This window comes from Chenopodium album, chromosome 12 (genome assembly GCF_948465745.1).
Source record: "Chenopodium album chromosome 12, dcCheAlbu1.1, whole genome shotgun sequence".
NCBI classification, from domain to species: Eukaryota; Viridiplantae; Streptophyta; class Magnoliopsida; order Caryophyllales; family Amaranthaceae; genus Chenopodium; species Chenopodium album.
The window spans coordinates 8,451,882-8,474,035 of NC_137845.1; the positions used below are offsets into that span (position 1 = coordinate 8,451,882).

The 22,154-nt window shown below is 35.8% G+C and overlaps 3 protein-coding genes across 3 annotated transcripts; 2 read left to right on the forward strand and 1 right to left on the reverse strand.

Moving 5' to 3' along the window:
- The first annotated feature begins 7,801 nt into the window (after nucleotides 1-7,801).
- On the forward strand, nucleotides 7,802-13,168 carry LOC145570246 (elongator complex protein 3-like). The gene is made up of 8 exons (XM_081629284.1): nucleotides 7,802-8,342; nucleotides 9,262-9,504; nucleotides 9,756-9,930; nucleotides 10,295-10,461; nucleotides 11,762-11,981; nucleotides 12,063-12,167; nucleotides 12,534-12,686; nucleotides 12,801-13,168. Exons 1-8 carry the CDS (start codon nucleotides 7,867-7,869, stop codon nucleotides 12,957-12,959), a joined length of 1,698 nt encoding a protein of 565 aa, XP_081485410.1. The 5' UTR covers nucleotides 7,802-7,866; the 3' UTR covers nucleotides 12,960-13,168.
- A 2,653-nt stretch (nucleotides 13,169-15,821) lies between these two features.
- Nucleotides 15,822-17,572, forward strand: LOC145571878 (uncharacterized). Its single transcript, XM_081630909.1, has 2 exons — nucleotides 15,822-16,736; nucleotides 16,841-17,572. Exons 1-2 carry the CDS (start codon nucleotides 15,946-15,948, stop codon nucleotides 17,466-17,468), a joined length of 1,419 nt encoding a protein of 472 aa, XP_081487035.1. The 5' UTR covers nucleotides 15,822-15,945; the 3' UTR covers nucleotides 17,469-17,572.
- A 511-nt stretch (nucleotides 17,573-18,083) lies between these two features.
- LOC145571879 (uncharacterized) lies at nucleotides 18,084-21,919 on the reverse strand. The gene is made up of 10 exons (XM_081630910.1): nucleotides 21,730-21,919; nucleotides 21,396-21,421; nucleotides 21,171-21,255; nucleotides 20,867-21,076; nucleotides 20,115-20,237; nucleotides 19,753-19,810; nucleotides 19,409-19,482; nucleotides 18,877-18,965; nucleotides 18,710-18,790; nucleotides 18,084-18,602 (listed from the first exon to the last, which is right to left on the reverse strand). Exons 1-9 carry the CDS (start codon nucleotides 21,838-21,840, stop codon nucleotides 18,721-18,723), a joined length of 846 nt encoding a protein of 281 aa, XP_081487036.1. The 5' UTR covers nucleotides 21,841-21,919; the 3' UTR covers nucleotides 18,084-18,602; nucleotides 18,710-18,720.
- Between the last annotated feature and the right edge of the window lie 235 nt (nucleotides 21,920-22,154).

Here is a 22,154-nt window from a genome sequence, read left to right on the forward strand (position 1 = left end):
TCAGGGCACAAATTAGCTACAAAAGAAATTAGCTTTAAAATTTTATGTAGCCTAAAAAAGCTAATTTGCTAATTAGCTTACTATTGGAGTTGCTCTAATACTACATCGATTCCTTTAATTGGATACATTTTAACTTTACACCCTAGTTTCCCAACCAGTCCAGCGAACACCCACCCAAACCTTAACTCTAACTCTAACGCTCGATGTAATACCTCGTATTTTTATACGTATTTTAATTAAAATAAGTATTTTGAGAAGTATTTAATTAAATTGAATTGTTTTATTTAAAGTATTTTAATTATTTATTTTAAATAAGTTTGGAAATATTTATAAAAGGAAAGTTTATTTAATTAATTAATTTAATTAAGTTGGGGTTTAATTTAAGGAAAGTTTTATTTTAGTAAAGTTTTATTAGGGATGGGATTAGGAAAATTAAAAGAGAAAAGTTAGGGAAAAAGGGTTTGTAGAGAAGGGGTATAAATATCCCACATATGAGGCAAATCAAACTTTGCTCAGAGTGGAGAAAACCCAAGGTAAACTTCTCTCTCCTTTCTCCTTATTTTTCTTTCTTTTTCTTTCTCTTTTTCCCCTTCCCCCTTTTTCTTTTTTTCGACTCCCCTTCACCACCACCGCCGACCACCAGCAGCAGGTGGCCGCCAGCCGCCAGTAGCAGGCAGCCACCGACGCTGGCAACTGGCGTGGTGGCTGTCGCTGCCCCTCTCCCCTTTCGAATAAAAAAAAATTTTGATCTTTATTGTTAAAAAACTAATTTATGCCTAAATCTAATTGTTAATTGTGAGTTTTGGGATTTGATTTTGATGTTTGATTATAAGTATTATGTTAATTAATTTTTAGATTATGTTTTTAATTAAAAAGCCCCAATTTTTGAAACCCTAGGTTCTTGATTTGTAAATTATTGAAGGGTTATGATGTATAATGGTTTAGATTTTTGATTAAAGTGTTTTAAGGCTTAATTACAGCAAGTTTTAATTAAAATATAGTGCTGGAATTTGGTAGAGCATTTAAAATCAAGTTTCGTTAAGGAATTTTAATTACCCATTAATTGGGATTAAAGTATGATGTTTTAAATATAATTTCAGTTTATTTTAATTAAATTACGAGGGGTTTTATAATAGTATATATTGCTGGAAATTTGTGTAGAGTGGATTTTAATACTCTTCTATGATTTTAAATTGTAGGAGACTTTGAAGTAAGCGATTTTTATTAGTCGTGGCGATTTTAAGATCGTATACAAGGTACGTTCGCGTACTTAGCATAATTATGTTGATGTAGTAGCATGCTAAATGTGTTTGATTGATTACAAGTAGTATCATGCTAAGTTTGCATTGGAAATTATGATTTGGATGTTATTGGTGATTGGATTATGAAACATGATTTATTTGTAATGGATTATTGAATGGAAAATAATAGTTTGGAATATTATTTATAAACCACATATTTATTTATGGCATGTTAGAGAGCATGTTTAATTAAACTAAATGTTTAATTTGGTCTGGGATATTGAAAAGGAATTTTATTATGGTTCATATAATTTTTTATTGATGTTATAAGCATGAGGAAAGAGCTATATAAGTGTCTATGTACACGAGGAATAAATTGTATGTTGGTGCCTTAGTGCACTTAAGGTGTGTTTAACACCGAGGGATAGGATTTTGTGGCGCTTTATGCGTTTAAAGTGTCATTGGCACCGAGGTAGAATTAAAAAGGATTCAACATTAAATATTATGTGGTCACTAATTATTCAAGAATTAAATTGGTATATTTGGTTGATGGAATAATTATTGTTGATTGAATGATTATGGTTTGAGAGTCATCACCAAGTTTAATAATCTGTAAATAACGTAAAGTGAAAGAGATTACGCACCAAAACTCTTGGGACGTATATACCTTGAGTATGAACATATGGGGGGAGTTATGGGGTTTTATATTTAACCATAACTTCTACTGGAGTACAGGGCGTTGTACATTCCTTTTATTATTATTATGCGCAGGAATTCCGCCACCTATATATGTGTGGTTATTGATGCTGGCACAGTTAGCTCCCGTGTCAGTAACCTCAATTTATTTGGGGGAAGTTGAGTGGGAAACTCGTTCGATGCGTAGTCAGCATTAAATAAATTATGTAGTGTCTAGTGAGAAATTTTATTGAATGTTGTATGCTTGAAAAACAGGTGCAACGAGGTAAGTTGTGTGTTGATAGGAAATTATATGTTAGTGTGTTAATTACGCTTATGTACTCAGCTTTGCTGATTGTGTGTTTTGTGTGTTGTTGGCCTTGTCTTATCTTGGCCTTATGATGACCCATTTTTAATGGAGAGTAGTGGAAACTAGTAGAGATAAGCTTTTCAGGTGATGAAGCATTTTCATGAATGGGCATGAGTGAAGAGCGAATCATGCTAGTTTCTATAAGTATATGAATGTGTTATTGCTTTATTTATTTATGACTTTATTATTATGTGTGACTAACGAAAAGGGTTTTGAGTTTGGTTTGTTTTAATAAGGGTCTACAATGGTTCCAAATTGTAGGTGGATTATATTTTACTTCGTTTGACTTTGGTTTGACTTTACTTTCGTTGATTGACTTTTCAATGTTGACTTGGTTTGAATTGTTTTGAAATTAGTCTTGCGCTATGTATTTTTGATAGTTGCCTTAATCGTTTTCACAGTGGCGGTAATGTCTTAGATATTCCTATTTAAAAGTTTTAAACAGGACAAAATAGGTATTTTAAAATAAAGGAATTTCTAGGGTGTTACACTCGAACCCCACTTATGTGGCGAACTCCCAACCAAAGCCCAACCCGAACTCTCAAACCACACTTATGCGGCAAACTCCTACCTAGCCCCAACCTAGTTGATCGATCGAACCCACACAACTCCTACCCACCCTAGTCGACACGAAATTATGACCACCAGGCCTCCAAATTGTCAAAATCGGCTCTGCAATTATAAAAGAACCCTTAATTGAGTATAAACCTAGAATTAATTTACGATAACAAATTCAGAAGATAGCAATGTAAAATTGATATTCGGTGCTTTTCAAATTGAGTGAACACCTAACCTCAAGAGCTGCTTCAATGGAAGATAGCAATGTCGGAAGTCGCTTTTAATGGAGAACTTGGAGTGACTTCTGCGAGAAATCGTGAAAGATAGAGTTTAGTTTTAAGTGAAAAAACAACAAATAATTATTTATGATTTGAATTATTTAAAAAAAAAAAAAACAAACAGACATATCTTTTCATGCCAAATATCTATACTAATATATTAAAAGGCGTTTATATAAAAACGTCCATGTGCCACGTAGATCCTTTTATAATACGCCACATCACTTCACAAATACTTCATGATGCCACATCACCTACCCAACATCTCTTTATGCCACATCATCACCCAAGTAATCCACATTACTTCAACCACTTATAACAAAGGTGGCTTATTTAACCATCTTATCCCATTATCAAGCGTGTTATAAATATTAAAATTAAATGTACTCCCTCCGTCCCCAAAACTTTGACCCTTTTGGCCTAATTTTAGTCCCAAAATGATTGACTCATTTGCATTAAAATACCCACCAATTTACAACAATAGTTGTGCAAAATTAGATTCCCCATGTAAAATTTTGTTTTTTCATGTATTTTTAATACTTTAGCTTTCTACTTTTTCACAAACCCCATGTAAATTTATCTTTCCAATATGTTTTTATTTCTTTTTATTTAAGTTTCTTAATAACCATGAAATCAACCCAAAAGGGTCGAAGTTTTGAGGACGGAGGGAGTACATAAGTGTAAACCACATGATTTAATTATTAAAAAAAAAACACACATTCAATAATATAGATTTCATATTTCAAAATCCTTAAAAAAAATGCCCCAATTGCATGATTATAAAAGTAGCAACCCGCGCAACGCCTGGGCTACCCACTAGTTTTATCCTATAAGACGATTATATCTTAATGTGATGCGTGAGACATATGAAAGGAGTACAATGTACAAGTACAATACAAATTTTTAAAGGGAGTTGGTTCACACTAATTTATTATGGACCACTAACATTAGAGACAATATAATTGTTTTATTTATAAATAAAAAGGTCAATATATTAAAATAAAGGTTATTATATTGAAATAAAAGTTAGTGTGACATTAATTTTTGTAATGAAATTTTTAGTATAATGGTCAATATGAATAATAAAGATTCACTACAAAAAAATAGCCTGTTTCCGACGGAAAAATTCCGTCGGAACAACCCAGAAATTCGTCGGAAAACTCGTTTCCGACGGAATTCCGTCGGAACGAGTTGTCGGAAAATGGTTTGTAGGAAAACGGACTCTTCCGACGGAAAATTCCGTCGGAAACACTATTCCGACGGAATTCGGTCGTCGGATGTGGTTTTCCGGCACCGGATAAATCCGTCGTAAATCTCCGACGGACACAATTCCCTCGGAAAGTTGCGACGGAAAATCCGTCGAAAAATTATTAAAAAAAAAAGCATCCCACCACCAGCTACCACCCCCCACCACCAGCCCCTAACTCGTATCACAAGCCCACCCCTAACCCGTATCACCAGCCCCCCTAACCCGATCCACCACCCACACCCACACCCACACCCACCAGAACCCCTACACACCTAACCCTAAGTCCATTTCCACCACCCACACCCACACCCACACCCAAACCCGAACCCGTACCGCCACCCACACCCACACCCGCCAGAACCCCTACCACCTAACCCTAAGTCCATTTCCACCACCCATACCCACACCCACACCCGAACCCGTACCACCACCCACACCCACCAGAACCCCTACCCACCTAACCCTAAGTCCATTTCCACCACCCACACCCACACCCAAACCCGTACCACCACCAATAAAAACCACCACCACCAACAAAAACCACCAACATCGCCAAAAACCACTACCACCGCCACAATAAACAACAAAAAACAAAACAAAAAAGAATGAAAAATTAAAACCAGAAAACATACCTTAACAACCGAAGCTTCCAATTTCAAGCCGAATTTGGTTTAATAAGGGTAAATTCGACCCTGAAACCTCTAGATCTAGAGATTTCATGGTCGAATTTGACCGTATAAACCATTACTATGAAGTAGCAAGAGAACTTAAGCGCCGGTGAGAATTGAGAAAGATGAGGAGGAAAGAAGATGAGGAGAAATAAAAAAAATAAATAAAAGAAAAAAGGGAGAGAGGAGACGGTCAGAACTGAGAAGTGAGGAAGAGATAGGAGCAGAAACTCAGAAGATGAGAGGAAGAGAGGAGAGGAGAGAGAGTGAGAAGAGAGGAGAGAGAAAGAGAAATTAGAATATAAAGAGGGGGGGGTGCCGTTTTTAATTAGGGTTTGGAGGGTTTGTTTTTTTTTTTTTAAATTAAATTCCGTCGGAAACATATAATATTCCGTCTGAAATTTTCCGACGGAATTTAATTTCGTAGGAAACTTTAATATTTCCGACCGAATATTCCGTCGGAAATTTCCTACGGAATAAAATCCGTCGAAAAACACTTAATTTACGATGGAATTTTATCTCCGTCGTAAATTTCCGACGGATTTTCGACGGAAATTCCAAATTCCAAATTCGTCGCAAATTCCCTATTCCAGATTCACAACGAGAAACATTAAACTTCTAGCAAGCCTTAAAACATTAAAGTACATTGTTTCATGTATGCATGAACAAGATATCAGCTATTTCGATACAATACGTTCTAATGAGGGCTAATAAGTTCGAATAAGGGTTTTCACGGCGAAAAAAGAGTAGAAAAACTTATTAAAAAGTCAGAGAATAATGATAGAATTTACCTGATCCCTGTATCTCTCTGAAATCACTCCTGCCAATTCAATGAGCACACAAATAAAAGACCTTTAGCAAACTCCACGTTTTCCCCTTTCAATCAATGCTTAATTTAATTCTCAAAATTCATTGTTTATACACAGCAAATAGATAAATTCTCGAGTTTTCCAAGTTCATATGCTTCAAATTACTATTTCTTGTAACATTTATGAGTAATGGGTGCTTAAAAAAATGAAAATCCAAGAGAAAAATGCAAAAAATTGAAGAAATTAACAGGAAATATGGAGTTGTTTTAGCACCCACCTGAAAGGGAGGAAGTATCGACGGGAAAAATGAGGATTGCGACGGAATGAAGAGCTAAAATGACGTCGTCGACGTATTTGGCGGTGGTAATGGCGGAGATAGCGGCGGATATCTTTTCTAGGAGTTGGGTTTCCGGTACACTGCTCTTTGACTTCACCTCCGTCGCCATATTAGTGTTTGATTGTTGTTATGCTTGGTTTAGCAGGAGGATCAAGACTACAAATTCTTTGATTATATACTTTCGTAGTTAAGTAAAACTTCAAGACACCTCTATTGGCTACTATGGGCGTTTGAAATGGCACCTGTATTTAGTACGCCAAAAAAAATATGTTGTGTTTAAGTACTTATATCTGATTTATGCCCTTGATGGCTTGATTCCATTCAATGACTACAATCTAACATTAGTAGTTTTCAGGAAATTAAAGTTTATTTAAAAACAACAATATCATAATTACTCTCGATGATTTGTGCAAATATTATGAAAACATACATTTTGTATCATGTGACTCTCGCACTATGCATCAAATCTCGAAAACAACAAAGAGGTGTTTGGTTCACATAATTAAGGTATAAGATATGGATTTAGAATGGTTTTAACTCATACCTTATGTTTGTTTTATGAATTTAAGAGTTTCAAACCCATACCTCAAACCTCCAAGAAATGGGGTTTTGAAACCATGGAGGAAGGTGGGTTTGGCTCATTCCCATACTTTTTGGTATCAAATAAAAGAAAAAAAAATTGCATTCCATGATCATACCAAACATATGATTAAGAATCAAGTTCTAAACTCATACCACTATGATTTCATTCATGATTCCAAACCCATACCACTTTGCGAACCAAACGCTCCTTAATAAAGGTTTTAAACATAAAATCGACTTTTGGAGGTTTTCATTTACTTTAAAAAGATGTAACCGAGACATTCCTCAAATGTTGTTAATGACTCATTGACTCCATAAAGCACCCTAAACCGATTCCCATTTGCAAACACACGATAAGGCCAATAAAATGCACATCTAGTTGCATCAACCATCGAATGTTGTGAAAGTCCAAAACTTCATCACCCCATCTCCATCAACCTGAAGTTGAGTGGAAGTTGTGATGCATAATGTAGAGGGAATATATTAGATTATCAAACCATCAAATCAACACAACATTATGTGGAGTCATTCTTCAATTTGAGTCATCTCCACTCCATCATCTATAAAATTGACCCATCTCTAGTCCGTGAAATTACTACTAATACCACTTAGCTCTCAAAGACCAGACCCATTATTTTTCAGTTTATGTGTCAAGTTAAGTCAATACATCTATCTTTGATCCTTCAATTCTATTATTAATAATAATAATAAAATTAAAAAAAAAAAGATAATTTATCCTTTTATTATGTATTACATAATACAATTATCATATCATATGTTGCTCTCGAGTCTCGACCCAAATTTGTCTAATTGTTACTTCTCATCTATTTTCGGGCCTGTTTTGATTGATTGAAATGAGTTGAACTAAATTGAAGTGAATTGAACTCTGACCCTTCTAGTGCCCAAATTAAACTAAAATGAAAGTCATGAGATATAATTCAAGTGGTTAAAACTCTCTTTTCAAGATTAGAGATTTTGATTGATTTTCATCCCAGTCCCTTAAAGTGACTCGTAAACACCAAAAAAAACAAATTTCCATATACAGCAAACACAAAACCCCTCTTGAGCTAATACTCCATTTTCTCTCATTCTCTCTCTAATGGCGGCAGCTACAGTATCACCCTCTCAATCCCGCAAACTCCCACGCCCAGGCCGTGGCGGCGTAGTATCACACGGCCTAACCGAAGAAGAAGCCCGTGTCAAAGCAATCGCTGAAATCGTCTCTCAAATGGTAGACCTTTCAAGAAAAGGCGAAACCGTAGACCTTAACTTCATCAAATCCGCTGCGTGCCGTAAATACGGCCTAGCCCGTGCTCCTAAGCTGGTGGAAATGATCGCGGCCTTGCCGGATTCGGACCGCGAGGCTCTCCTTCCGAAGCTTCGGGCTAAGCCCGTGCGAACCGCCTCGGGTATTGCGGTTGTTGCGGTGATGTCAAAGCCTCATAGGTGTCCGCATATTGCTACTACTGGGAATATTTGTGTGTATTGCCCTGGTGGTCCTGATTCTGATTTTGAGTATAGTACTCAGAGTTATACTGGATATGAACCCACCAGTATGCGAGCTATTCGAGCGAGGTATGAATTGTTTTATTAATTTAATGATTGAATTTGGTGGTTTGGGATGTTTGAGGAAGTGGGTAGTATCTTGTTTTTTTGGGGATTTCTGGGGTTTTAGTTGTTTTAATGTGGAGATAATTTTTTTTATTGATTGAATGATGTGAAGTTATTGGCATTTGATGTGTTTTGGAAATAGATATGGTATGTATGTTAACTTGTATTTTCCTTAATTGCTGTTACTAGGAATGAGGGTTAAAGTATGAGTCATGGGTGTTAATGTCACTAAACTCTAAATGTCTGTCTTAGAATTTAGAACCCTGTTAGGAGCAGGATATCAAATACCAGCAGCATTACCATCGCGAACGCAATGGAAAGTTTTTTGAGCTTATATGAGTTTGGTATTAAGCTGTGGCAGCCATAGAACTTATGCATGCCTGCAGCTGTTATTGTGATTGTAAAGATATCTGATATATGATTCCCTGACCCAAAGTTAAGAGGCAATAGGAAATGATATGGTTTCTGATTTGATGAAATTGCTAGACCTAAGGAAAGAGTAGCACTTTATTGATACAATTTTTAGATCTTTGATCTATCTCTCTTGGTTAAACTTGCGGTGTAAAGTTGTGAGAGCATATTGGCTATTAAGTTCAGTGGAGTTCCTTGCATATTGGACAGACTTGGAACTGTCCTTTACGTTTTCATTAGTGTGATTAGGGGAGTTGAAGTAATTCATGAGATGTATTCTTTTATTGTTGAGATTCAGGTTATTGATTGTCTGGCTCTAGCATGTCAATTTTTACTGTGCTGATTGTATCTGAAGATTTCAGTTTATATTTTTTTTTTCAAATTGATGCTATGTATGTAACTTATGGCAGTGTACAGTACTTCAATATTGTTTTACTGAGGTATTTCATCAACTTTATCTATGTGGTTCCAGATACAACCCTTATGTCCAGGCCAGAAGCAGGATTGATCAGCTCAAGCGGTTGGGTCACAGTGTTGATAAGGTTGAGTTCATCTTGATGGGTGGTACTTTTATGTCACTGCCAGCAGACTATCGTGATTATTTCACAAGGAACCTGCATGATGCCTTATCTGGGCATACATCTGCAAATGTCGAAGAAGCTGTTGCCTACTCTGAACACAGTGCAGTAAAATGTATTGGAATGACTATTGAGACGTAAGCAATCATTTCTATATACTTGTCAGAATTTGTGTTCTGTTTCCTGAGCTGATAGGATATGACCCTTTTATAGCTGGTGATTTGGTGTTTCTTGCTTTCTGTCTGCTTCATTGTTCCACTTTCCTCTAATTTTTTCGTGGGCGGATCTTATTTTCGGAGTATTCTGACTAGTTCTTAAGGACACTTTATTGTTTACCTTGATCCTTATTTGCAACCTCATGATGTCTATATGCCTTTAAAAACTTCAGGAGACCGGACTATTGCCTTGGCCCTCATTTGCGACAGATGCTATCGTATGGCTGCACACGTTTGGAGATTGGAGTTCAAAGTACATACGAGGATGTTGCACGGGATTCGAATAGAGGTCATACTGTAGCTGCCGTAGCTGATTGCTTTTGTTTGGCAAAGGATGCTGGTTTCAAGGTACATTTAGTACTGTATACTCAATTGTTACTAATAAGGATATATATATATATATATATATATATATATATATATATATATATATTTTTTTTTTTGTTTTTAAATTTCCTATTGATATCAGAGAATCAAATCTCAAAGATGTTATATACCAGAAATATACTGTGTTGATTTTGCTTCCATTGTGAGTTGTAGAACTCATGCATTCGTAGTTGTGACTTGTGAGTTGTGACATCAAGAATTGGTTCTATTCCAAGATGATTTATCTATTTTGGAATTTGAATGTTAACAATTATTATCGGCCTGAGCTTTCTAAAGTTTTTTGCAATGTGTTGGTTGCTCAGCTTATCTACATACTTTTTGTCAGATTGTTGCTCATATGATGCCAGATCTTCCAAATGTGGGGGTTGAGAGGGATATGGAAAGCTTCAAGGAATTTTTTGAGAGTCCTGCCTTCAGAGCTGATGGACTTAAAATATATCCTACTCTTGTTATTCGTGGAACTGGGCTCTATGAGCTCTGGAAAACTGGCAGGTATTTCCTCCAATATGCCTCTTTTTGTCGTGTTCCAACTGGATCATAAAGATATTGTATACAAGCAGGCATTTGATGGATTGATGGTAAAAAGAAAGCCATTGTTTATTATATTATCTGCCAGAGAACTTGATTTTGGGGTAGAAAGGCTGGTATTAAGTTTGTTAATAATGCACTGCAACTCTGTAGGTAATTGGTAGTATTGGAGTTTTATTTTATTTTATCAGGCTTCGAGAAATGAACTTCCCTACTTCCTTTAGTCTGTGTTTATCATCCCCTTACCCCGGAGGATTCTGCTTATGAATCTGAATTAGATTATTGAGGGTCATGGAACAAATTTCTAGTTCTTGAGGATATAGCAGTAGGTTTGCACAAAGTTACTTCATCCATCGAGATACCCAGGAGGCTTTCGGTTCACTCTTTAAAGAGTAGTAACAGAATGAAATGATAGACTCCCTAACCAATATGTCCTTTATATTTTTATAAATTAAATTCTTTTTTGATGCCTGATCAATTCCTAAATTTTCAAATTCCAACATTCAAGGGTATAATACAAACCTATGCGGTTACCTTAACTTCCATACTGGCGCTAATGCTACCACATCACCAACAGGACAAGTGGACAACCATCTGTGGCTGTCATCACAGAACAACCACCACTTATGATCTGATATCTATCTTCTGGTTCTTCTCTTTCCTCTTGACCATTCCTCAACTAATAGCTTTAGAAAACAGACAAGAGAGCTTGAATTAGAAAAACAAATGAGGAAACCTGGACAGGGGGTGGAAATGATATGGAAAAAAAAAAGAAAAAGAAAAAGAAAAAAGAACTCATGATAAATAGCAATTGTGCATGACCTCAGTCAACAGTAGTTGGCTAAATAATCAATTCTTTATTAGTATATTTTCATTGCCAAATTGTGTGGGTGATGCTGTATTTGATGTGTATATGATTAAAAACACATCAATTATGATATGAGAGGAGATGGAATGAGTGATTGTTGACTCTTGTGGCAAACTGGCAACAATGGTAGCTCTGGCAGTAGAGGATAGTGGTGGCTTGCAGGACGGAATCAAGGAGAAGAAAAATGCAGGAAGTGTGGCTTTTAAGTTGTGAGGAGGGAGAGATGAAGGCAAGTGGTGATTGTTTGGAGAAAGGGGAATGAAGTTTTTTTGTAAAATGAACCAATAACTTTCGTGAAGGAATGGAGTGGGCTAAAATCCATTACTTTCCTCCACTATATCTGATACTATTTTTTTTTCCTGAACAGGTCATTAATTTTCTTATATATGTATGCAGGTATAGAAATTACCCACCTGAACAACTTGTGGATATTATAGCTAGGATTTTATCTATGGTGCCTCCTTGGACTCGTGTTTATCGAGTTCAGCGTGATATACCTATGCCTTTGGTTACTTCTGGTGTTGAGAAAGGCAATCTTCGTGAATTGGCTCTGGCTCGAATGGATGATCTAGGACTAAAATGCCGTGATGTGCGAACAAGAGAAGCAGGAATTCAGGTATGTTGGCTGGCTTAGTACTATCACATTGAATCAGATTAGATGTTAAAGTAATTATATTTTTTTGGGGGGTACGTTCAGGACATTCACCACAAGATAAGACCAGAAGAAGTGGTGCTCGTTCGTCGTGATTATACAGCTAATGAGGGCTGGGAAACCTTCCTCTCTTATGAGGATACACGACAGGTAATGAATGTTTGATTGATGTTTTCAAGGCATAGCTATTGATTGTACTGTTGGTTGGAATTTGCTTTCCTAGTAACTTTGAAGAATGATTAATTATCACACATGTTTTGGTGTATTTTATTTCTGTAAGAATCCTGTCCTTGATATTCCTAGCTCTTATCAAGACACTTGCAGTCAAGATTCATTGCTGACTTTCTTCATACTGATAAGTGGCTCCCTGGAAATATATTTGGGCAATGTGAAGTATCTGAGTTGCTTTGTAGTTATACGAAGTACTTGTTAAGTTGCTATTGTTTTACTTATTTACATCTATTGATTATTGTTTCAATTTTGGATTAGAAATCATTTGAAAGTTTTCCTCTACAGGACATTCTTGTAGGCCTCCTCCGACTTAGAAGATGTGGTAGGAATGTCACTTGTCCTGAACTCACGGGGAAGTGTTCAATTGTTCGTGAACTTCACATTTATGGAACTGCAGTCCCTGTCCATGGACGGGAAGCAGATAAGTTACAACATCAGGTAATCAAACTAAGTACACTGTTACTCCTGCTGAGCCTGGACTCCGGGAGGGGGGTTATCAGTTTTTTAATTTCTTTGTTTTATAGATTGCTCATCAGTTTGTTTAATGTTTAGGGTTATGGTACTCTACTAATGGAAGAGGCAGAGCATATTGCTCGTAGGGAGCATAGGTCAACAAAGATAGCTGTTATCTCTGGTGTTGGAACCCGGCATTACTACAGGAAATTAGGCTATGAACTTGAGGGACCTTATATGGTAAAATATCTCGTGTAATGGGCATCCACATAAGAATGAAGATTTTGTTGTACACTGCGCCTTAGATGTAGATCAGACTAATTAACCATATGTATATTGTGAATTTTGATAGTTGCCTATCACTTAGTTGGCTGTCAATTGCATCTAGCCATTTTATAATAGTGTCTTTGCTGATTTTGATGTACCAGTAAAATGAAATGAAAAGTGAGCATTTTCATTTAATAGTGAATTGTGCATACCATATGTGAAATATTCAGCAGGTGTGCTGTGTGCAGATTAGACTTTTTTTTTCTTTTTTTTTTCCCTTATGAAGCGATTGAACTATTGAAGCTTGTTTAATTCTACAGGTAAGTACAAAAAAGAGATACTGGTAATAAGTTCAAACAAGATAAGTTTACATAGCGTTTCTTGGCTTATTGGTTATAACTTATAAATACATATGGAAATTTATGGCATGGTGATCAAGTAATGTTATATTTTAACAAAAATTGGGAGATCAAGCTTTGGTCTCCTACACTTTTGGTTTAAGATCTGTAACTGTTAGTTGTAGGTAGCCACGAAAAATTGGTTATCAAATCCTAAAATATGAATTCTTGTGTATAAAAGTTTGAACCCCATGAATAGAAACTAAAGTTTGGTATACTTTGAACCTCATTATTCATGTATTTCAAATTATGAATTCATGTATCAATAGCATGCTTATAGTAAACATAAATTCTAAAATATAAAAATTTGTATTTTAAACTTTGAACCTCATAAATTGGAAACTAATGGAGAAGATATGTTGCACCATGGTCAAGAGCATTAGCATTAATGAGGAATGTCATCTTAATAGCCCTCTTTAGAGCATCAACAATGGAGAGGATTACTCTCTTTTTAGCCATCTTTTTATGTACTTTTTAGCTTCCTCTTGAATGCTAGATTAGCTAAAACGATCCTCTCTTGATTAGGAAACTAGCATTTCCTTTCCGTGGAAAGAAAACAATGCCTCGACCCACGTGCCAAAGCAAACAAAAGAAAAAGAAATAAAAAAAGGGAAAAGTAACCGTTGGGAGCAAAATGCCAAACCAACGTCAAAGAAGAACGGTCAAATGGCAAAGCATGCACAAGTTAAGCTGTGACACTTGTCACAACTTTAGAGGTCACGTATTTTTTGTGACTTAAATCTCTAAAACGGCTATAACTTGTTAACGGTAACTTATTTCAGAAAACCAAAAACACCAATGTATTTTTAATATTTTCGTTATCCGTGTATTTCATATTTTTAATTTATGTCTTTTAATTCATGTATTTCGTATTTTACTAATTTTTTATATTAATGTGAAAATGTATTAGTTGACGTATTTTTGTTCGATTAATAATAATAATAATAATAATAATAATAATAATAATAATAATAATAATAAACATATTTTACAAACTAAAATAATAATTAAGTGTGTAAATAGGAGAGAGAATATATGGTGGGGTACATGTAAATAGGAGAAAATATATGGGAAAGGATACTCATTGATGTTGGAAATATTTAAGAAAGAGGATAAGTAAAAGGATGGAGATAGTGGAAAGTGATGTGGAAGAAAGAGACTGTGATGTGTCAAATGGAGGAAAGGAGAGAGAAATTGGGAAAGAATTGTTGCTTACTCTTGAATGCTGGTGTTCTTATGGTAAAGGATCCTTAGTATCCTAAAAGGATCATACCATAAGGATTTAAGCTTTTTCTTTCGATGGAAAGGATTTGTTTCCTAGGTCCTTGTGCCATTGCTGACACAATTTTAGGGGAAAAAAAAGGCAGAAGGAAAGCAGCGTTGAGCCATTGAAGAGCAAAAGTAACAACATTAATATGCCACTTGTCAAGATATGAGTGGTTATACGTGGTTGTAAACTTTATAACGACTATAGCTTTTAAACGATAAATAATTTTTTCTTAAAAAAAATACCAACGATCATAATATTTTATTCTCTATAAAATGAGTCTCCTTTTAGCCCTTTTTTTCCATGGGAGAGGATGATTCACCATCTTTTAGCCCTCCTTTTCCATTGGTAAAAGGACCTTGTGGATGTTAAAGATCCTAAAAGGATCTTGTTAAGAAAAGGAAAGTACCTAATCCTCTTGGTAAAAAAAAAAGTGTCAGCTTTTGTAAATTTTCTAACATTTTGGTTGGATTTAAATTTTTTTTAAAAAAAGGCTGAAGAAAGCACATTTGGAGGAATCTAACGGTAACTTTTTTTAACATGTGTCAAGATTTAATTTGATAGCATATTTTAAGTTCATAAATATTCATAATGGCAATATTAAGCAATCGGTCATTAAATTTTAAAAATAAATGGAGGAAACGAGAGGGAAAATGAGAAAGGTACATATCCTTACAAGTGCTCATGCTTGGCATACTCAACATGAAATCTTTTTAACAATAAAATAGGACGGCTAAAAGGATATATTTCCTCCCCAATATTGATGATCATAAATTCATAACTCATAAGAGCAAAAACAATGGTAAGGGGACAAGTCAACAACTCACCTCCCTTGTAAAAAAAATACCTCTCCTTTCCCATTTTCTTTCTCCTTTCCTCATGATGTTTTTAGGAACAAAAAATAAAAAAGAAAAAAGAAAACTAAAATGCTCTATGAGGGTGGTTTTAGAAATAAAAAACAAAAACAAAAAAACACGTGGATGGCTTATGGTGATCAAAGTTACTTTGATCACCTTAGAATTTTCATATAACAATATGTTACTCGTATATCTTTTTAGACTAATTGTAACAAACCATCAATTTTTTGTCCCTAGGTCAATACCTTGACGAAACGATACCATCTAACATTCTAACCTTTTTTTTTTCACTAACATCTAACATTGTAACTAAAAATATAGAAATTGGGGCTTTATCTCACGAACGGACCGTTAATTTGTATCATTACATCACCTTCCAAAATAACTACCTTGACAGTTGAGACCATTGCTTCTTCCTCCAAAAATTGTCTGCATTGAACAAAAATAGTCAAACCATGATGCTTAGGACAGCTCTTTCGCCATTTATATCCACCCTTCAATTGAAGTTCAAAGGTCCCAATTTCTCCTTAACAGTAAGAAATGTTCACACTCAATGCACATCAACTGTTCGACAAAATTCCCAAACGAATCCAACTCCTCTGTATCAACTCCCTCCAACCTCAGCTTACATCCACCTTCCTTTCTGTAGGAAACGTTGCCATTACTGTGATTTCCCCATTGTCGCTCTAGGATCATCCATGAACCAATCCCACGACGATGACCCTCGAATCGTAGATTACATAGGGCTGATATGCAGGGAAATTAAGGCTACAAGATTAGATTTTGATCAATACCCACCTCTTGAAACTGTGTTTTTTGGTGGGGGTACCCCTTCTTTGGTCCCACCAAGGCTTGTTGCTTTGGTGCTTGATACACTGAAATCAAAATTTGGGGTGTGTTTGAATGCTGAGATAAGCATGGAAATGGATCCTGGTACTTTCAATGCTGATAAGCTAAGGGACTTCTTGGGGTTGGGTGTGAATAGAGTGTCTCTTGGTGTGCAGGCATTTCAAGAGGAGTTGCTCAAGGCTTGTGGGAGAGCTCATGGTCTTGAGGAGGTTTACGAGGCAATCGAGATTGTAGAGTCATGTCGAGTTGGAAATTGGAGTATGGACTTGATTTCTTCCCTCCCTCACCAAACCACAGACATGTGGAGTGAGAGTTTGCAGCTCACAATTGATGCAAAGCCTACCCATGTATCAGTGTATGATTTGCAAGTTGAGAAAGATACTAAATTTGGAGTATTGTAAGTGTTTTTACTCCTTTTAACACTTGTCTAGCTACCTTGTATGCCTTTTAGTGAAATGAAATGTCTAATGTGATGAATGAGGCTGAAAATGGTTATGACAGGTATACACCAGGAGAGTTACCATTGCCATCTGAATCTCAATCTGCAGAGTTTTACAAAATGGCTTCAGAAACACTTACAAGCGCGGGATATGAACATTACGAAATTAGCAGTTATTCAAAGAGTGGGTTCAAGTGTCAGCACAATCTCACTTATTGGAAGAACACGTCATTTTACGGATTTGGTCTTGGATCTGCGAGTTACCTCAATGGTTTGCGATTTTCAAGACCAAGGAGGATGAGAGACTATGCAACTTATGTGGCAAACTTGGAAAATGGATTGGCAAGTGATCAAGAGAATGGTAATGTGGATCCTAAAGATAGAGCTGCGGATATTGTGATGCTATCTCTCAGAACTTCGAGAGGTTTAGATACCAAGTCCTTTACACAAGATTTTGGTGCCTCACTTGCCCTTTCTCTCTGCCAAGCCTTTATACCTTATGTAGAAAGTGGACATGTCCTCTGCTTAGATGAAGAAAGGAAGCTTATACCGGCATCTGAAGTTAGCTCCTTGTTTGTTGATGTAGACAAGTTAGAAGAAAGAGTTTCATTCATCAGACTAAGTGATCCAGAGGGTTTTCTTCTTTCCAATGAATTGATATCAATTGCTTTTGGGGTTGTTGCCCCATGAATGAAATGTGCATTCTTTATTTTTCTTTTTACATGTTAAATAAGACTTCAAAATTCAAATTAATAGGAGCATCTGAAAATTTTGTACCATTATCAGTTACCAACTTACCCTGAAGCCCTTATACTCTCTTTACTGTTTATGGTATGCTAAAACAGTTACAAGGAGGTTGCTAACAGTCTTCGTGTGCAGTTTGCACTGGAACTATAGACTAAAAGATGGGATATGGAGCTTCCTTGCGAGTACCAATCACCCAGTGCACCCAGAAGGACTTATAAACTCATCACAGAAACACATTTCCGATTCTTCCCTTGACACTCCCTGTTTTAGTCCAGAGGAAAGTAATCCCTTGACACTCCCTGTTTTAGTCCAGAGGAAAGTATCATTTTACCCTTCCACACTCGTATAACTAATTATAGATAATTCTATTGTACAGTTGTACACGACTTTCAGGTTTAGAAACAATCTTCTGAGAATTATAAGTGAGGTACTCTTAAAGTACAGGCTTGGGATCGGCACTTGACGCTCTTTCTGGGGTTTTAAGAGCCTAGGTCAATCAACTAGAGTCATCTGAGAAGATTTAGTGAAGTAAAATATGATGACGAAACTTTTCAAAAGTGGTTCCCAATACATCAACTGTTTGTCTATATTCAGCAAAAATATGTGATACAAATCTTAATGTTATTTGCTTGAATATACTTCTGCACCATATAGTTGAGATAAATGGACGATTTACAGTTTAATCCAAGAATAAAATACAACATAATGGTCACTGCTGCCTTGAATTGATTCAGAAGCAACCAAAGACAAAAAAATAATTGCTACAGAGTATAAGTATTTTATGTTCCATGATACATTTGAAGCAACATATTTGAAGGGACTTGCTGGATGATATAGATTGTAGATGATGCCGAGCAATAAGCTGATCCGCTTGAATGAGTCCCTCAAAAAGTGAGCTATCTGTGCACCTCAAGCAATTCTTAGGCGACCATCAATCTCTTTTAATCAATAGCTACCCTGTAACAGATTCAGTTTCTTAAGGAAGAGAAGCAACAAATATGGTGATGTACCAGCTTCAAAATCCATAATCATGGACCAGTGTGTTGTATAAGAAACAAAATTGCTGTCGCCATTATCCTAGATTCAGCAAAGCAAAATGGAACATGTGAGTTTTACCGACAAAACTTAGAACATGCAAACTGATAGAAGGGTGAAAGATAAAAGCTGATTAGGCTGGTTCTAACATTTTTACTGATCATATAGGTTTTGCTTTGCGACCAAGTCTTGAAATTCGCTTAAGCTCCTGGGTATCCTTTCGAATTTCACTGAAATACAGGAAAATATCATCAATGTTCTGTATAAAAGCACTGCAGAAGAGGAAAAAATGTGCTTGGATAAATTTCTCAAATACCTCTGGTGCAAACACACCAAAACATAGAAAAGAGGAAGTAACATTATAATCAGTATTGAGGCGGCAAAGTACAGTAGACTTGTTTCCTTCTGTACAGATGCAAAACAGAAAATCATATTAGAAAATTAAATCAATCAGTCAGATTACAGATTAGTTCTCAGTAATAATGAGAAATTAATAATCTATTATAACAAAACTCTATAACAAATACTATGTACTATAAAACATTTTTTACAAGTCTTTTATTTCATCTGTAGCCAAGTGAACCATATATTGGTTATACTTGACAGCAACCATGACCTCAAGTCCTCATAAGTTACATAATTCAGATTTTCCAGGAAATATGTCAGATTAAAAACTCATTAAAACCATATCAGCGTGCTCACAAGCTTCTTGTGCAATACCAGAGGGGCAGGGCCGAGAGGGAACAAGATAAAGAAAGCATACAGAAGCTTAGGCTTCCTAGTTCTACAAGGAGAGAATTTTGTAAGTTATTTGAGATATAAACTAATAACATAAGAACAGATCTTACCCTTCCTCCTCTCGAGAATGGTTTTTTTCCTCCTGAGCACGTGTGAGCATAGCAGAATTGTTGCAAAAATAGCTCTGCCAGGAAAAATGACAAATTTCAAGAGTAAAAAAATCCCAGACAATGAAACAAAATACGATGAGTTAATTAAATCTCTTTGGCTCAACATAATTGCTAGTGTAACAGCCAATGCATAGCCACATACTCCCTTTCGACAATCCTACTTTGCCCCTCCCCTCTCAATAATTATAAGGAGAGCGGAGAAAAGAAAAAAAAAAAAAAAAAAAAAAAAAAGAAGTAAAATGAACAAAAAATTTATATATTTATGACGTTTATGACGAAAGTACCATGAAGACGGCTTGCAGATGGTCCATGAGTAACAGGAAAGCAGGAATCAGCAAGACTCTGCATGAAACACTCAAATAATTAAAATAAAGGAAGCCAATAAAAAATTATTAACAATGTGCTTGGAAGAAGGAATTTGGAAGGAGGAAGATGGGAGGGAGAGTGAGGAGTCCATATTATTTTGTTGGATATCAATCGGATTGATCAAATTTCTTTCCTCTTGTTAAAAACCAAATCATTCCGACATGGAGAAATCAGAGGAAAACTGCAAGCCCACATCTTCCCTCCTCTTCCCCTTCCCTCCCTCTTCCCTCGGTGATTGCTAACCAAACACATTCTGAACCTCAAACATCTAAAAAGTAACCTCACACAAGTGGCGATTCCTTGCAGCTGCGGCATGATTGCACTTTGCTTTAGGTGATTTTGTATTCAGAACATGATCACAATGCAATGCACCACATAAATCTGCCAAGCACTTGCTTCCAGTCTGCGGTAAAAATGTAGAATGTAATGCATTAGCCCTCTTTACAGTTGACATTAAACAGAACAAAAAAAAACATACAGTGATTACTTAATTAGAATAAAATTCATAAAATAAGTTAAAGCTTTAAAGACTAGCAATACAGTAAACCTAAAGCAAACCTTCATCTTTCAATATATAAGATGGACTGTGGCAGTGTGGCCTACTCTTGCAAAAATTGATTAGTGGTTGTAGAAGGAACAAGTTATGAGATGCTTACATGAGGTATAAGTCATTTACAAAGAATAAGGTAAGCATAACCACCACGTTTTTTAGGCTGTCTGGCAGGAAATGTGCCTCGCCAAAAAGTAGCTAAAAACCATTCTAGGTTTTCTTGTCATGATACTACCCTAATTAGACTCATTCCCATTTAAGCAACCCATGTGTACTCATAAATATCCAGTCACAAAACCAGGACATATGTAAACTAGTATGAATACTTTTTCAAAGTTCAACCATATCTTGAAGGGCCACCCTTTCCAATTAAAGGTAGTAACTACAACTACTCCAAGTCAAAGAGGGATCTATATAGTTCTCAATCATCACAGCACAAGGATCAACATAAATTGCGAGGGACTGAAAATAGTTCAGCTTACAAAATTGAGAAGATTGTAATGTCTGCTGTCAAAATGCCGGTCAAGAAATTCTTCCGACAAGAAGCTTTTCTTACAATAGCCACATTGCCATTCATTTACATCCATTTTAATCTTATGCTGCTCCTGATCTCTAAACAGATCATTGTCTGGATGGAGTCTACAACTCCTCGGAATTTCGTATCTTTCCCGCTCCACAAAGTGCATCAAATACTGTCATATATAAGTTTATGAAAATTATCACTCAAAACTTCTAGCTATGCGAGCAAATTAAATCAAATAACAATGATGCACTCCAACACGGTACCTTCTCGACAATTTCCCATGCCGCCCTACTTCTTTCCCTAGAGCAGTGTACCTCATGGATGTGCTCATGTTCTTTTTTTAAATCTCTGAACATCCAAGCAATGAAGGAATGAACTTTTACCAAAAACAACTATCATATTATAGTTGTTTCCATAAAAATTAGACAGAAATTAACTCATGATAAATTTTCGCAACTTGTAAATCTGGAAAATCATAAAATCTTTACCTAGATTCAGCATTTTCGTTCAACCCCTGATGATAAAATGAAAATATTGGCATCAATAACACACTAATTCAAGAAATTATTGGAAAAAAAAAAATTAAAAATTTTGGGGTATCCCCAAATTACACAGTTCCTTCAAATAACCTTTGATCAATTTCAAGTATAGAGCATGTTCCCCCAATTATGCATTGTTTAAGCAAATTGAATCAATTTCTCAAGAAATCAAAACACCCAATAAGCTAAAAGAACTAATTTCCCAAAAATAATAACAAAAATATAAAGTTGTGAAATTGAATTACAGAAGAAAGAAGGGGTTCAAACAAAGAAAAGGAAAAACCTGATCTTGGTGATGCATAGGTTGAGCAGCAGAAAATCCGACATTTGCAGAAATTATCAGCAAAATAAAAGGTAAAACCCAAAGAAATCCAATTTTAATGCTGCTCCTCATTGATACCGTCGCTAAATTTCTCTCTCCTCCGAAATTAATAATTCTGGGTTCAAGAAAGAAGAGACCTTTTTCAACGGGATTTGTAAACAGGTTGTTGTCTTAATGAGTTCGGACAAAGGACAATCAATCAGATGTGGCTTGGTTTAGTGGCAAGTTAACTAGGTTTGAGGGTTTAGGTCTTTGGGCTAGTTTGCGGATTTGTTGTCCATGTGTTGGATGGTCAAATGTCGAAATTCATCTTTGAAGAAATTAGAGACAGAATACTTGTTCTTTTAACCTTATTTTTATTTGGTTTTAAACGAGAAAATGTAAGC